This window comes from Zootoca vivipara, chromosome 16 (assembly GCF_965207765.1).
Source record: "Zootoca vivipara chromosome 16, rZooViv2.hap1.1, whole genome shotgun sequence".
In the NCBI taxonomy this organism is placed as follows: Eukaryota; Metazoa; Chordata; class Lepidosauria; order Squamata; family Lacertidae; genus Zootoca; species Zootoca vivipara.
Genome location: NC_142599.1, coordinates 34,233,093 through 34,250,589, shown reverse-complemented (window position 1 = coordinate 34,250,589; position 17,497 = coordinate 34,233,093). Strand labels below are relative to the sequence as shown.

At 50.0% G+C, this 17,497-nt stretch overlaps 1 protein-coding gene across 3 annotated transcripts in view; it reads left to right on the top strand.

The window, feature by feature from the left end:
• The window catches only part of ATP8B2 (ATPase phospholipid transporting 8B2), a 70,967-nt gene that overhangs the window by 17,586 nt on the left and 35,884 nt on the right, over positions 1–17,497 (top strand). The window contains exons 1-3 of one of the 3 annotated variants that reach the window (XM_035098904.3): positions 4,926–5,065; positions 13,106–13,173; positions 15,885–15,943. In XM_035098904.3, coding sequence (XP_034954795.1) covers positions 13,143–13,173; positions 15,885–15,943 — 90 coding nt within the window. In that variant the 5' untranslated portion in view covers positions 4,926–5,065; positions 13,106–13,142. Of the gene's footprint in view, positions 1–4,925; positions 5,066–13,105; positions 13,174–15,034; positions 15,169–15,884; positions 15,944–17,497 lie in introns of those variants that run through there. The other 2 variants (XM_088659174.1, XM_035098901.3) reach the window with 2 other exon arrangements.

Here is a 17,497-nt window from a genome sequence, read left to right as displayed (position 1 = left end):
CTCTTGAGAGTCCCATGGACTGCAAGAAGATCAAACCTATCCATTCTGAAGGAAATCAGCCCTGAGTGCTCACTGGAAGGACAGATCCTGAAGCTGAGGCTCCAATACTTTGGCCACCTCATGAGAAGAGAAGAATCCTTGGAAAAGACCCTGATGTTGGGAAAGATTGAGGGCACAAGGAGAAGGGGACAACAGAGGACGAGATGGTTGGACAGTGTTCTCAAAGCTACGAACATGAGTTTGACCAAACTGCGGGAGGCAGTGGAAGACAGGAGTGCCTGACGTGCTCTGGTCCATGGGGTCACGAAGAGTCAGACACGAGTAAACAACATGTATGGCCATTTCATCTCAGTCTTCCATCCTCATACCAAGAACTGAATCCCACCCCCATCCCCCCCAGTTCTTCAGCCTCACACCCCCTTGAGAAAGCCCACTCTGATTTGTCTCCAACACAGATCCCTCCCTTTTCTTAACCCTATTGATTTCAATGGGTTTGCTCTGAGGAGGAGTTGAATTGGACAACCAAGGGGGAAAACAACAGAGCTTTGCGGCACATACAGTGGAGCCTCGGTTTACGAACACCTCGGTTTACGAATTTTCAGTTTATGAACGCCGCGGACCCATCTGGAACGGATTAATTCACTTTCCATTACTTTCAATGGGAAAGTTCGCTTCAGTTTATGAACGCTTCAGTTTATGAACAAACTTCCTGAACCAATTACACCCATGCTTCGGGTTAAGTACACTTCAGGTTGAGTACTCTGCGGACCCATCTGGAACGGATGAATCCACTTTCCATTACTTTCAATGGGAAAGTTCGCTTCAGTTTATGAACGCTTCAGTTTATGAACAGACTTCCAGAACCAATTGTGTTCATAAACCGAGGTACCACTGTAATAGAAATGAGCAAATTTATTACGGCATCAGCTTTCGTGAAAAACGGAGTCGTCCTGAGTCAGGGGTATACACTCATGGCCGGCAGCAGGGTGGGGTTTTGTAAACAGGGAGGTCTGAAGGAGATGAGATGCGGAGAAGCAGAGATAGCGATAATTGCGTGATCGACAGTGAGGTTTCGCAAAACAGCTCTTGATAACAAGAGATATCCTGGCATTGGTAAGCCGATTAGCACGTATGCATTTAAAACCCCTTTGTTTCTGTTCATTCCTCAAGCGATAGCATCGCAATTGAGTCATTTCACATCGCAGTCTCCTTTGACAGGGTTGCAAATTTCCTCCGTGCAGAACCTCTCCATGGCCCACTGAGCTGTACATTTAAAGCAGTGCGACACCACTTTTAGGCAGTCATGGCTTCTCCCAAATAATTCTGAGCTGAGGTTGCTGGGCTGGGAATTGCTAGGACACCCATCCACCCCACACAATATTACCCTCTCAGCACTACAATTCCCAGAGTTCCCTGGGAGGAAGGATTGATGGTTAAGCCACTCTGGGAATGGAAGCTGTGTGGGAAGAATGGGGGCAGGGTCCTCCTAACAGCACCCTTAACAAACTACAGTTCCCAAGATTCTGGGGGGGGGGGAATCCACGAGTATTTAAAGTGGTATGGCACTGCTTTAAATCGATAGTGCGGATGGGGCCTCCGGGGACCATAGTCACAAAAGCAGATTTGTGTGACTTCCTGCTGTAATCTTCAGGTATATATATATACACACACACACTCATGTACTTACAGTACATTACTTGCTGTCACTTGTTTGCAGGGTGTGTTTGTTATTTTAAAAAAGCATATTCACACATTGATGGGTGATGTGAACCTGCCTAGTCTCTGAGCCTCCTCACTGGACCTCTCGGCCAAGCCACGCCCACCTGCCAATCACCTGGACTCATATATGTCAGCACCACCCACCCATCAAATTTGGCTCATGGCAGGTAATGGGAGACACCCACCTGTCCTCTAGGGCTGTGCCTGGTGAGGATATGAGACGGGGCCTTGTTGGCGGCTGCCCCCAGATTGCGGAATTCCCTTCCATGGGAGCCTCCCTCTGCTTTTCTTGCCTTGGCAGACAGACTTTTTTCTTTGTCGTTCGGACAAGCTTTTGGCCACTAACCAGCTGCTGTGGAAAGGTCTCCTGAAAGTGTGTGCTTTTAAATAGCTTTAAGCGTTTCTAGCGCTGCTTTTAATAGGGCTACATTTAAATTATTATTATTATTATTATTATTTGTACACCACCTTCCATCTGTAGATTTAGATTTATTGGTTGTTGTTATTTTTGTTGTACCTGTTTTCATTTTTGCTGTGCTGGTAGAAATGTGGGATATTAAATAAGAACATAAAAAGAGCCTGGATTGTCGAAGCATAGAATTGGAAGGAGTCCCCAAGGGTCATCTAGCTCAACCCCCTGCAATGCAAGAATCACAACTCAAGAATCCCTGGCAGAGTGCCATCCGGCCTCCACTTAAAAACCTCTGGTGAAGGAGAGGCCACCACCTTTGGAGGCCAATGGCCCATCTTGTCCAGCAGCCAGTTCTCACAGCGGCCAACCCAATGGGAAACTCTCAAGCACAGGACTTGAGTGCAAGAGCATCTGGCATTCAGAAACATCGCCGCCTCTGACCGCAGTGGCAGAGCACAGCCATCATGGCTAGTGGCCATCGATAGCCCTCCCCTCCCCGAATTTGCCCAATCCTCTTTTATTCATTTTTTGTTAACATTTTATTAATTTCCCAAAAAAATAACAGAAAAAGAAAAAGCAATAATACAAAATCATTCCAAAACAAGAAAAAGAAGAACATCATTTGTTGCTGTTTAGTCGTTTAGTCGTGTCCGACTCTTTGTGACCCCATGGACCAGAGCACGCCAGGCACTCCTGTCTTCCACTGCCTCCCGCAGTTTGGTCAAACTCATGTTGGTAGCTTTGAGAACACTGTCCAACCATCTCGTCCTCTGTCGTCCCCTTCTCCTTGTGCCCTCAACCTTTCCATCATAAACAAATGATTAAACCATAATTTTTGCTTGACTTCCCTCCACGCCCCCTCCATTGTTTTATGCTTGTTCAAGCACGTTCATAGAACCTTATATTCTTAACCAATTTTAAAACCTTCTTCATCTTATTACAAGTGAGTTTTTGAAGTTATACTAATGTAGAAGTCTCTACACAAAGCTTAAGAGATATGCATTAAACATTTTTAAGGAAAAGAAAAGAAAAACAACTCCAAGTCCTCTGTATTTATTGGGTTTCAAATTGTCTATTTTGTCCTGCATAGTTCAATAATTTAATTTGCCAATCTTCTTCATCTTTTTTGGTGGAGGCTTCTTCCTTCTGTAGGGGCTGGCTGGTCTTCGCCTAGGATCCACTCTCAGATACAGGGTCTTTTAAGCTCTATAAGTCCATCAAATCCTGTACATATCAATATCATAACCAGTTTTTTTTAACCATCATTTTCAACATTCTCTTCAAATATTTATATGTCTTTTCCCAGGCCTGTCCAATCCTCTTTTAAAGCCATCCAAAGTTGGTGGCCATCGCTGCCTCCTGTGGGAGGGAGTTCCACAGTTTAACTTCTAACTTTTAGAAGACATCTGAAGGCAGCCCTGTTTAGGGAAGCTTTCAATGTTTAACAGACCATTGTATTTTAATATTTTGTTGGAAGCCGCCCAGAGTGGCTGGGGAAACCCAGCCAGAGTGGGGTATAAATATTATTATTATTATTATTATTATTAACAACAACTATGCGCTGTGTGAAGAAGTCCTTCCTTTTTTCCTGCCCTGAATCTTCCTACGTTCACCATCCTTGGACTCCCAAGAGTTCTAGTGTTATGAGAGGAGAAAAAACTCTTCTCTCTCCACCTTCTCCGCATTACTTTATAAACTCTGTGCCACCTCTTTTTTCGCCTTTTTGCTAAAAACTTTTCCCCACAGGGCAGTCACTCCATCCCCTAAATAAACGTATCAGGCCGGTGACCCACTGCCCACATCATCAGATACCGCAACCTTCTCATCTGGCAGCCTTCCAGATGTTCAACTCCCTTCATGCCCCAACCCCTGACCATGAAGGCTGCTGGATTCCCAAGGCAACAGCTGGAGAGCCCCAGTCTCCATCCCAGAAGACTCAGGAGGCCACCGCCCTACTGAAGTTTAGCAGGTCTGGGGTGTGTCCAGATGAGATCCACCTGCATGCTACTCTGGGCTCCATGATGTTAGAAAAATGGGGCGAGTAACTAGAAAATATGGGGAGGAGGCCTGCTCATTTTTAGCCTGGCTGCACATGCAACCATGCAGTTAGCGCACATTCTCTCCCCGCCTTCCCAGAATCCTGGGAACTGTAGTTTACCCCTCGCGGAGCTACCGTGCCCAGCACCCTGAGAAAGATACTACAATTCCCAGGATTCTTGTAGGGGTGAGGGAGTCAGGTGTTTCAAGTGGGCCACTGAAAGCGAACGGGCCAGGCCAACTGCGCTCCATTCATTGCCATGGGTCTGTTGTTGTTGTTATTGTTGTTGTTTAGTCGTGTCCGACTCTTCGTGACCCCATGGACCATAGCACGCCAGGCACGGACCATAGGCGTGCCATGGGTCTACTCGTGAGAAAAGCTGAATCCGGCCCAGGGCCCGACATAGTAAGTCTGGATTTGGGAAAGGAAAGCTTGGCTGGAGGAGATGGAGAGGTTGACTCCCGAGTAAACGCGCGCGATCCCGGCGAGGCTTCCTCCTCGTGCGTAAAAGCGCGTCCAGGGCTCGGCGGTGGCACTTTCTCCACCCGGAGCTGCTTCAGCCCCCGAGATCGGCGGTCCCTTTCATCACTTCCGTCTCCCACCCTCACCCCTCCTCCTCTCCATCCATCCCCGCCCGGGAAACGGGGAGGGGGGGAAAGCAGCCGAGCCGCCGCCGCCACCACCGCGAAGCCAGCCAGGCAATCCGGGGCCGGACGGGTCGGCGGCAGCAGCGCAGCCATGGGCCAGGGCGCACGGCGGGCCGGCGGGCGCGGCCAGGGCGCACGGGCGCGGGCCGCTTCCAGGAGGGCGTAGCGGCCCTGGCCGGGGGATGGAGCACGGCGGCGGCGGCAGCAAGGGCAGCGGAGGCGAGGGGCGCCCGGAGGCGGCTCGTTAAGGTGCGGCGGCGGCGGCGCGGGGGGAGCCGACCGAGTTTGGGGATGCCCCGGGGGCCCAGAGCTCGCCTCCCTCCGCCGCTCGGCTGGAAAGGGAGTCAGCCGGGCAAGGGGACCGGAGCGGGGGTGGGGGGATGTTGCTCCCAAGTTACTGTAGCTATTTCAATTTATATACAGTATATATTTGGAGAGGTTGGTTTTTTAAGGTTTCTCTCCTCCTAAATACTTTAATGTCATCTTGCTTTTTGTGTAGTTGTGTGTGTTGGGGGGGGGGTGGTGAGTTTGGGACATTTTATCCCCCATGAATGCTTCTGTGTTATATCTCTCTCTTTTAGTTACAGTACAGGGGTGAAATTTGGGAGATTCCCCCCTCCCCACGCAATACTTCTATACTATCTCTGTTTTTGTTTGTTTGTTATGTGTGGGGGGGTGGAATTCCCCATCCCAAATATTTCCACCGTTTTTATTTGTTTTTCAGTTACTGGGAGTGGATTTTGTAGATTGTGCCCCTCCATCTTATTCTTTCTTATTTTTTTTTAGCTATTGGGGGTTAATTTTGGGAGATTCCCCCCATTCTTTCATGTTACCCATATTTTATTAGTTATCGGGATGGGGGTGAATTTTGGGAGATCGCCTCTCTTAATACTTCCATGTTTGCATTAGTATTTTTTTAGTTTCTGGTGTGTGTGTGTGGACTGTGGAGGGGGGAGGTTTGGAGATTCCCCACCCCAGATTATTTCTCTGTTTTTTTTATAGTTCTTTTAATATCTTAATTTCCTTTCCTCCATTTCCTTCCCTTAACTTTGGAACATCCCATGGGATCCCCTCTCTCCTGACCTTTAACCTCCCCCACCCTTGACCCCCATGGGAAGGTTCTCCCCCCCCCCCAACCTGCTAGGTAAGCACCAATTCCTTCGGCTATGTACCTACAACCTTTTCACAGCCCAGGCTCCCTTTTAACCCAAACATGCATGGGGGGGGGCATTTCTTAAGTGTTTACCATATATTTGAGAGTGCTCCTGTGGCAACCTGCCTGGAATCAGGCTGCAGCCCACTAAGGGGGTCCAAAGGTAAGCTCTTTCAGATCACTAGGGCTTACTCCCCCCCCCCACCGGGAAGTATCTGAAAGGCTTACAGCTCCATATCTCTCCTGCTTACCTACATCTTCTCTCCAGATTCTTCTAGACCAGGCACCCCCAACTTCAGCCCTCCAGACGTTTTGGACTACAATTCCCATGTTTCCTGACACTGGTCCTGTTTGCTAGGGATCATGGGAGTTGTAGGCCAAAACATCTGGAGGGCTGCAGTTTGGGGATACCTGTTCTAGACTCTTACCTAGACCCCTACCCGAATCCTCATGCCGAAAGCTCTCAGTTGCCTAGTAATTTCACTAATGTATGCTCTGCTCTCCTCCAAAAAAAGTCATCTATGGGTGCCTCTCTTATGTTGCTTCCACACCATACATCTAAAGCACATTCTTTTCTCCGTCCTGCAAAGAATCCTGGGAACTGTAGTTTGCGAAGGGCGCTGGGAATTGCAGTTCTGGGAGGGATGAACTACAGTTCCCAGAATTCTTTGTGTGTGTATGTGGGAAGCAATGTGCTTTAAATGTAGCCTTAAATATTGAAGCCTTTCTGTCCCCCAGTCTATTGACAGACCACCCTTCCAGGGATTCTTTGCTGGTGCGATCCAAGATCTGACCCCTCCCAGCCCCACCTGAACTCTCGGTCTGGGTCCTTCTCCCCTCTTCCTTCTCCCTACTGCACACACAATTGCTGGGGGTGCCCTGAGCCCTTATTCCTCTCTTTGCCCGACGCAGGGCTAACCAACCTGGTGGCTACTAGTTGTGGTTGCATTCTGCCTCCCATCATTTCCGGGCGTAGGGGTGAGGTTGATGGGAGCTGGAAACCTCAATTAATGTCTGCAGGGCGCCACGTTGGGGAAGGGCTGTAGTGTGTCTGGCTTGCATGCGGAAGATCCCAACTTCAATCCCTAGCACCTCCAGGTAGAACTGGAAGAAACCCCCTGTCTGAAACCCTGCTGCCAGCCAGTGTAGACATTACTGAGCAAGATTGACTCGGTTCCTATGACCAATGCTATAAAACAGCTCCCTGGGTTCCTATTCAAACCACCCATTTATTCAAAACCATGAGGACTGGAGCCTTAGGTTTTTTGCTTAGCGGATGGAGCTAAATAAGGCAGGTTTCTGTGTACCTCTGGCCTAGTGTGACCCCCCACCCTCCTTCCTTAGCTGCCCCATATCTCACCATCCCCTCCTTGAACAACAACTCCCTCCTTCCCCCAAACGCTGATGCCTTGATATTCTATCCTCATTCCTTGCCTTAGCACAGTAGAAAACAACCCCCCTCCGTCCAATTATCTCCCCACACATTCCGGATCCTGCTTTGTCTCACTCCCAGTTTCTTCCCTGGTCCCTCTTCCTCTGCCCCCCCCTCCCCACAAAAAAATCCATTTGCTTGGGTGGCCCCTCTCCCTAGATGCTGATGCTGAGATATCTTATACTGCTCGATTTGGATTTCCAAGTCTGTATCCTTTTCCTAGGCCCAGATTCTCACTCCCTCTGCAACCCCACCGCTTCCCCAACTGCTGATGCTGAGATATCTTACCCTCCACGTTCTGGATCCTGTCCCTGTAATCTCCTGCTCCTCCCCCCCCCCGCTTGCTGGCCGCCCACAATTCCTCTCTTTCCTTGGCATGATGCCCCCCTTCCAGATGTTGCCGGCGGGAGCCAGACCTTGCTTTCGTGTCATGTTCTCGGCATGGCCAACAATCTCGAACCAGCAATCTCTCCCTACCTCCATGCACTGCTTCCCTCTCCACCCCCCGCCCAGCTTTAGCCAGATGCCCAAACAAGCCAGCTTGGCACCAAACTGAGGCAGTATACAGGGTATTTTAGGAGAGAGGGAGAGCACTGCTCTCTTCTTCTGGGCAGGAGAGGCTTGGCCAACTTTTATCTAAATATCACACATACACCGGCCTCTTTCCCGCTACCTGTATATATGGACTGAAGGGTTGCAGCTCAGCGGTAGAGCATCTGCTTTGAGAGACCCTCCTCTGAAACCCTGGAGAGCTGCTGCCGGTCAGTGCAGGCAATATGGAGCTCCATGGAATCTTAAAAGAGTTGTAGAGTTGGAAGGGGCACTGAGGGCCGCCTAGTCCGACCCGTTGCAATGCAGGGATATTTTGCCCAACGTGGGGCTCGAACCCATGACCCTGAGATTAAGTGTCTTGTGCTCTTGTGTTTGGGAAGGTGAGCTAATCGGTGGCAAAGCATCAGCAGAAGGTTCTAGGTTCGATCCGCAATGGCATCTCCAAGCAGAAAGACCCTGGAGAGTTGCTGGCAGGCAGTGTGGACATTACTGAGCTAGCTGGCCCATTGTTCTGACTGGGAATAAGCCAGCTTCTGGCGTTTGCTGTTTAAATCAGGGGCCTTTATTCAGAACCATGAGGACTGGAATCTTGCTTTGATTTTGGAGGAAAAGGACACAGCAGAATGGGAGAAGAATCTGCTTTGTGTGCAGAAGGTCCTGGGGTTCAGTCCCAAGGCAATGTGGACCTTACTGAGCTACATGATTGGACTCGGTAGGAGGCAGCTTCCTCTATGCCTTTGCTTTACCTGTGTGACCCTCCTAGGTAAAGCTCCGTGCTACTAAACAAGGTGAAGCTGGCCTGCCTGGGAAGGTGAAGGATAGTCCTTCGCTGGAGGTTTTTAAACAGAGGTTGGGCGCCCGTCTGCTGGGGATTCTCAAGCTGTGGTTCCTTGCATTGCAGGGGGTTGGACTAGATGACCCGTGGGGTCCCTCCAGACTCTGTGATTCTATGAATTTGCCTGCCCCATTTCTCCCTTTGTTTTTTGGCATGCCCCAGACATTTTGGAGGGGGCAAATGCCAAAGGAGAACTCTGTGTATGTCTCACTCTCCTCCATCCTCCTCCCCCCCCAAAATATTTTGCCCTAGAATCACAAACTCTTTATTTTGCTCAAACTGGCCCTGGGAAAGTTTTCAACGTTTCGTGTCTTTTGTGATCTGGGATTAGGAGAGAGGGAGGGCGTCTTGGGTGGGGCAAAGGGACTTTGTGGCATCTGTGTCTTTGCCTGCCCGGAAACTTTGTGTGTGTGTGTGTGTGTCTTTGAAAAATAAACATTCACTGGTGTTTGGGTGGCTCTCTGCCTGGGGAGGTTGCAATTGGGATTGGCTACTCACTCCCCACCCAAAAAAGTACCTCCCGTTTCCCCAGCAGCAGAGCCGTGAGTCAAAGAAATGGACTACTGTAGTTGGGTTTTTCTCTCCGGTTTTTACACTCTGTGGTTGCCTGAGTCTCATCTCAGCTTCCTGCCTGCACAATGATAATAGGCTAGATAGGACAGATCAACACCTCATTTCCTGTCCCCCATCTTTGCAAGTATCTCTTCTCTTGTTCCCGTGCGTCAGATCAAAGTTGGCGCTTCCTTAAAATTCTGGGTCCTTACCGTGCAAATACATCTCGTCTCTATGTCGGAACACGCTGAACAGGGACCAATCTCAGCCTTGAAAAGCACCATAGAGTTGGAAAAGCACCTGTCAGTGCTTTGGGGTGGGTGTTAAAAAGGTTAGCACCACCCATATTTGCTATTTTCTCCCTCCGCTGTCGGAGGCAATGATGTACCGGTACCTCTGAACGCCAGTTGCTTGGGAATTGCAAGTGGGGAGAGTTGCTGCTCTCGAGTTCGGATCCTGCTTACGGGTTTTTCCATAGGGGCATCTGGTTGGTCAGTGTGAGGAACAGGATGCTGGACTAGTTGGGCCATTGGCCTGATCCAGTCGGACTCTCCTTGTGTTAAGATTCTGGGGTTTTGGAAAGGACTCCTCTCTTGTGTCCCCCGACAGCTCTGCAAGTTGGGAATTGTGGGGGAAATTGGTCACACAGGAACATATCCCTCGTCATGACTGATATCTTAAAAAATGATTTAGACTCCCATTTAACCTCACAACAACCCTGTGAGGTAGGTTAGGATGAGGCCGAGCCACTGGCCAACCCCCCCCTTTATTCTCACAACAACCCTGCGAAGTGGGCTAGGTGGGGAGAGAATGCCTTGCTTGATGTCGCCAAGCATCGAACTCTCTGAAGGGACAGAAATGTATCAAATAGCTCCACGTTTAAACAACTGCTGTGCCTCTGTTATTTCCTCACATTTCTGTCCTCCCTTTCCCCCATTGTAGAACTCAAGGCAACATACCCGGGGTTCCATAGTGGCCTCCCATCCGGGAGCTGACCAGGCCTGGACCTGCTTAGCTTCAGGGAGGTGGTGGCCCCATGTGCCTTCAGACCATGCTCTGGTCTGGAAGAGAGAGGAAATAGCAGTTTCTTTAAAAGGGGGGCCACTTCAGACAAGGTCCTGCCTTGATGTCTGAGGACAGGCAGGTACATATAAAGGCCCTACAAATCCCCCCTCCGCTGAAACAGAGCTGGACATTCTTCAACCAGCATTTATTTATTTTGCTTTATTCTTACATTCACGTCCTACCTTTACTCCAGGGGGCTTGTGCATGGTTCTCCGTTTCCTCATTTAATCCCCACAACAATCCTGTGAGGTTGGTTACGCTGACAGGTATCCCACCTAGTGAGCTTCCCAAGGTCCCACCTAGTGAGCTGGCTCAAAACCACGTTGAGGACTAGAATGCTGGAGAGGCCTGCGGGTCCCACCAAGTGAGCTTCCCAAGGTCCCACCTAGTGAGCTTCATGGGCGAGTGGAGATTTGAACCCGGGTCTCCCAGGGCCAGCACACTAACCACTACATTACCTTAGCTCTCCCTAGGGTTAAGAACGGAAGGCTGACTTTGGAATGACAGAGTTTCCTCATGGCACCAATTTCAAAGCATTGGAGGAGCTTTTGCCTGAGGAAATTGGAGGAGGGAGGTGCTTAACCCATCCCCTACCAGCAAATTACATTTTCCCGAGTGATCTCTCTCTCTCTCTCTCTCTCTCTCTCTCTCTCTCTCTCTCACACACACACACACACACACACACACACACACACACACACACAGAGGCTTAAAAAACAGAACTGAGTCCAGATGGGATGAATAGCTGGCGGGAAGGGTGCTTAACCCCTCACCATCCACCAATTCTGCCTTGCATATGCCCTTCCCAGCTATTTCCCCCCACCCACAAAGCTGAACTCTGTTAATGGTTTTGAGCCTAGCTTGGAGCTGCAGGCAGGCAGCAAGAATACCATAGTTGGGAGAGTCATTTGCCCACCACCCATCCCCTGCCGCCTTCCTCCTCCCAGACACTTGCATTATTCTAGCATATGTGGAGTGGCGGGCTTGCATGTTCGACAAGGGAGAGCATCTCTCTTGACACAGTTTGGAGGATCTGCTGCTGCTGTCTGCTCTGAAGTGCCTCCGTATGTCAAGTTTTTCTCTGCCCTCCTCACCACGAATCAGCCACCAGGAGCAAAACAGGAAATTCAACAGGAAACGCTTCAGAGAAGAGGTGTCTTTTGCCGTTGGGGTGAAGCGGGGACTCTCGGCACTGGTGTAGCTGTCTGTCTGGTTGGTGTCGGAGAGGTCGGCATGCTAGCCCTTTTAGAGAAACCACCACCATAGCTAGAGGAGCCCGCAGGCCTCTCCAGCATTCTAGTCCTCAACCTGGTTTTGAGCCATCTCGTCTGTTGGGCTTGGAGACAGGTACCATAGCAGCATAGAAAGGAAGGGACAATAGCAGACTGGGCTGGAAGATTTGTTCATGTGATTTTCCTGCTCGGCCGGGGGTTGGACTGGATGGCCCTTGTGGTCTCTTCCAACTCTATGATTCTATGATTCAATCGACTGCCTTTTAAATCACTTCCTTGGGGGGTGGGGAACCCTGCCCTAGTGTTAGAAATTAGCCAGGTGCCAGGCGCGTTTTGCGACTGGCACGGCTCCAACTGTGACCATGTCTCAGGATTGCCCCTTGTAGAACTCAGCAGGGAGGCGGAGGAGGAGGAGGATAGGGACAAAATTAGGATGAGTTGGCTCCGCCTCTCATTGGCTCTGGCGCCCCCTGCTGTCGGGCTCCCTGGCTCCTGCCCCACCAGCCGCAATGGGCACTAACCCTGAGGATTTGCAATCGGTATCTGTTCATTGTTAGCTAATGAGCTCATTTCAACGGGCAATTTTCTGCAGGCAGATTAGGAGATTTTCCAGGTAATGTTCTGTTTCTGGAAAAATTCCTGCGGGAAACTTTTCCTGTTCTGTTTCCAGATCGCTGTTTTAGTGCTTTCCCCTGGAGACATCTGGCAAGAGGTTTTAAAGGTGCTTTTTATGTGGCCCTGTTAAATTGCCTCGATGGATTCATTTGGCTCAGTATACCTATTGTAACTGCATCCTTTCCGTCCCGCTGCTTGTAGGGAAGAGAGTTGTGTTGTTTTATTATCACGTATTTTGAAGTTATTGGGCGCTGTTTGGATGAAGGGCAATTTTGGCTTTATAGATAAAAACCGAGGAGAAGGGAGATTTGCTGGGGGTGCTGCAGGAGTAACAGGCAGCAAGGTGGGGAAATTCTGAAAGCACTCTTGGCAAGACGATCCTTAGTTTGTTTCGAGGGTTAACCCTTTCCTGCCCAAGAGATGCATTCCCTCTGGGCAGCCCCTTGGCGGAAATGTGTCAATGGGGAACGGAAGCAAAAGGTGAGCAGAGCAATGGATATGAGTCTTACGGTACCTTTGTATGGTACAATGCATTCCAGCCATGCAAAAGCCTGAGGTTTCTTCTCTTTCTCCCCCCCTACTTGCAAGCTCTCCTTGCTTGCAAAAGTCCCTGGGGAGAGTATGAAACAAGGTTGGAGAGGGGCTGTGACCTGGAAAGAAGGCTGCAGCTTGCAGAGATACCCAAGGGCCAGACAGAAGCATTCCAACGGCCACATTTCTCCCCCAAAGTTATCCACCTTTGGTTTGTTTTAGGTGTGTGTTTGTGTGTGTGTGTGTGTGTGTGCCCCCCATCCCAAACCAATTATTTTTATTTCTTTGCTTCCCCCCCCCCCATCTTCCTACCCCAATACAGCACCTCCCATGGGCCTGATAAATTGCCATCGAATGCCATGGAACTTTGTTCTAAGAAACATCCTCCAGGTAAGATCTTCTGATGGGGCTGGTTTTTATGGGGGGTGGGGGTAGGGAAGGGAGCAGATCTGACAAGGACTGGGCCTCCCCACCCACCCCAATCAAGCACAAAACTTCGGTGATTTAACTTCTCAAACTCTCTTTCTCACTCAGCCAGTGCAAGGTTGCCAACTTTTCAATTGATCTGGTTACAGGTAGGTAGCCGTGTTGGTCTGGATCGAAGTAAAATAAAAAAATTCCTTCAGTAGCACCTTAAAGACCAACTAAGTTTTTATTTTGGTATGAGCTTTCGTGTGCATGCACACTTCTTCAGATACAGTGAAATGAACTGTATCTGAAGAAGTGTGCATGCACACGAAAGCTCATACCAAAATAAAAACTTAGTTGGTCTTTAAGGTGCTACTGAAGGAATTTTTTTTTTTTCAATTGATCTTCGCCCCTTGCATCCCCAAGTGTAGGCATTGGCGGGGGAGCTGTGCTTTTGAGAAGCTTTTGCTTAATTCCATTTCATTCGCAACCACTTCCTTTAAGAGACCATGAAGCGTTGTTTTTTTTTTAAAAAATATATATATTAAAAGGTGCCTAATGGTCAGAGCTGTTCGATGGTGCCCTGGAAGGCGATTGGCTCTTTCTTGCTGGAAGTATTTAAACCAGGGGTCAGCAACCTTTGTTATTTTGAAAATAATAATAAATGAATTCCTATGCCCCACAAATAACCCAGAGATGCATTTTAAATAAAAGGACACATTCTTCTCTTGTAAAAACACACTGATTCCCGGACCGTCCGCGGGCCGGATTGAGAAGGCGATTGGGCCTCATCCGGCCCCCGGGCCTTAGGTTGCCTACCCCTGATTTAAACAGAGGCCAGACATTCGTTTGTCAGGGATGCATAGTTTCAAGATTCCCGCATCCCTCGGGGGGGGGTCAGACTGGATGACCGCACAGGGTGCCTTCCAATTCGAAAGCTCTATGACAGATTTTCATATCCAGAGTATACGTACCCTTGCCAGCAGCATGGGGAGTTTGAGGGGTCTGTACCATTTTAGAAGGTACAGAAGGGACTGTACCACTTTAGACAGAAGGCGGTCTTGTCCCGTTTTTGAATTCAACCCCTTCCCCGTGTTAAAAGCCAGACAAATGTTCTGCAAGTAGACAAGCAGCGCTTCAAGGAGCCCAGCCCTCTTTCTCCCTGCAGAGCTAGCTTCCTACCCGCAAAGCCAGTGAAGATTCCTGAGCTGAGCAGCCGGCTGGGATTGGATGGCCTTTGGGGGTCCCTTCCCAATCTACCACCCTATGACTTTTTCATCTGCGTCGGGCTCCTGTCTAAAGCGCAGGAGCAAGTCACATTGCCTTATTCCGTTCCTGATCAGTTGGCAACCAAGCAGCCCGGACTACCTTGCAGGGTTCTTGTGAGGAGAGAGCGAGAACTGGGGTGGGTGGGTGTCTCTTTGGCAGAAGAGGTGGACTGAGGTAAAAACAGATTTAATAATGAGCAGGAACCTAAGCAAAATGACTTTTTTTAGGGGAAGGGTGTCCCATTATAGTGATTTGAATGCTTTTTGACTGACTCCGTAAGGTCTTACTGGGGAGTGGGGGGGGGGCTGGGGAAGAGAAGCAGGCAGGCGAGAGGTCCCCCCTCCTCGTCCCCCCCATGCAGCGGTTACCTAAGCAACGCCGTTCCGGCCCCTCATTGGCCGTTGCGTGGCGGTGGGCGGCCCCCGTCTCCTTCAATGTCAGCGTGGAGTTTTCTCCTGCAGCGAGTGGGGAGGGGGGGGCAGCAGCAGCAGCAGCCGAGGCAGGAGGAGAATGGGGGGCACAGACTGGGGAGGCCGATGGGGGGCCGCTGCCTAAGCCCGGGGGGCCTCCTGCAAGGCCCCCCCTCCCCATAAAACACACGCAAATCCGGGCCGGCGGTAACCATGACGATCCCTAAGGAGATGCCCGAGAAATGGCCCTGGGTCGCCGTAGCGACGGGCAGCCGCGGACAGGCGCAAGGGGGGACAGGTATTTTTTGGGGGGGTGGGGGTTTGACAAGTGAAAGTTTGGGGGTTTGGCTAGCGGGTGTTTTTTTTCTTTTGAGGGGTGGGGGCTCCTCAAATATCCCCGTCCAGCCTTTGTCCTGTCACGACCTCCTTGGAGATAGCTGTCATTGCAGTTCTCTCCACAAACATTACCTCATACCGCGCCTGCTTCCCCCCCCCCACCATCACCACTCTGGCTGCTCTCCTTTGCACTAGATTTTCTTTGTTGGGAGGGGGACGACAACAGGAGAGCCCCCCCTTTTACCCAAAGGAATACCCGACCCCTCCTTCCCACCCGTCCCCATCCCCGCAAATGACCTTGCTTCTGAGACTGCCCAGAGTCGCAAGTTTGGAAAAGGGGACCGAGTCCGTTCCAGCAACGGATTGGGGATGGGGGAACCCAGAGCAGTTTTATTTCAGTATTTGGGACAGGCAGAGGGGGGGGGAAAGCTACTACTCCTGGGGTGCTTTTTTGTGGTGGTGGGGGGCATTCAAAGAATTAAGAGAGCCAGCCAATCTCATGCAGTCGGGAAGCGGGTTATTAAATCCGCTACCCTTTGTGTTGGCTTGGAATGGTTAACAAGCCAGGGGTGCAACTGCAGGAGGGGTGGCGGTAAGCCTGGCAAAGTGGGGTACGGTGATTTTTTTGGGGGGGTGGGGGTTGTATGCCGGCGGCTGATTTTTGGCCTCTGTTTTCAGAGGAGGAAAGGCGGGTGAAAGCAAACGCCCGGGAGTATAACGAAAAGTTCCAGTATGCGGTAAGTATGGGGTTAGGAGTTTGTGGCTGGGGGGGTGGGGAGGAATTTCTGGGAAGGGAAGGGTGGTAACATGAAATCAGTGTTGGCAGGGCAGAGGAGGGGCGTGGGGCTGCCCCATAGAGAGGGGTGTGAAAGGGAGGAGTTTGGTTTTGTGGGGAGTTAGGTACAGAAAAGGAAGAACCCATAACTTTTCTTTTCTTTGGGGGGGGGATATGAGAGGTGATGATGGGCTCTAGGGAGGTGGGTGTAAGCATTTAGAAGGCTAACCCACAGTGTAGTGGTTAAGAGCGTAGGACTCGGAGCTGGGAGAGACCAGGGTTCAAATCCGCACTGGGCCATGAAGCTCACTGGGTGTGACCTTGAGGCAGTGACTGCCTCTCAGCCTAATTTGCTTCACAGGGTTGTTGTGAGGGTTGAATGAGGAGTGGGAGAATTTTGGATTAAAATTTCCTTGGGGAAAAATGGGAGATATAAATGTGAGAAGTAAATAGTTGTTTATTATTATTATTACTTATTATTACTTATTATTATTATTACTTATTATTATTACTTATTATTATTATTATTATTATTAGGGACCCAGGTGGCGCTGTGGGTTAAACTACTGAGCCTAGGGCTTGCTGATCAGAAGGTCGGCGGTTCGAATCCCTGTGACGGGCTGAGCTCCCGTTGCTTGATCCCAGCTCCTGCCCACCTAGCAGTTCGAAAGCACATCAAAGTGCAAGTAGATAAATAGGAACCGCTACAGCGGGAAGGTAAACGGCGTTTCTGTGTGCTGCTCTGGTTTGTCAGAAGTAGCTTTGTCACGCTGGCCACATGACCTGGAAGCTATACGCTGGCTCCCTCGGCCAATAATGCGAGATGAGCGCGCAACCCCAGAGTCAGTCATGACTGGACCTAATGGTCAGGGGTCCCGTTACCTTTACCTTTATTATTATTACAGTGGTACCTTGGGTTGCGGACCTGATCCCTTCCGGGGTGACATTCACACCCCGAAAAATTCCGCAACCCAAGCGGCGTTTTTGCACATGCGCAAAAGCGCGATAGAGTGCTTCTGTGCATGCGCGAAAGCACAACAGAGCACTTCTGCGCATGTGCAGCGGAACCCAGAAGTAAACACTTCTGGGTCCGCCGCGTTTGTAACCTGGAAAAACGCAACCCGCAGCGGACGCAACATGAGGGATGACTGTATTTGCACTTTCTGGAATGATGCACAGAATGAAACACGGCCATCCTTCAAAATCTGCAGTTCTCTGAATTTTGCAGCGTCGTTCTCCCAAACCAAGCTCACGAAAATGCCCATTGAGTGTGCCTTGTAAATTTGACTTCAGCAAAAGCAGCTTACAAAGATGCATATTCCATTGCGGAACATCCCGTTTTGAGTTAGGAATATTCTGCGCTAAAGCCCTGATGAATTTTCAAGGGAACTTTGAAACAAAACCCACAAACGAATGTGGGAATGTGGAGAATTGGAACTAAGATTGGGGGGGGGGAAATGAGGAACTGAGATGGAATCAGATTTGCCCATCCCATGTGGGGGGGCGACTGCTGCTC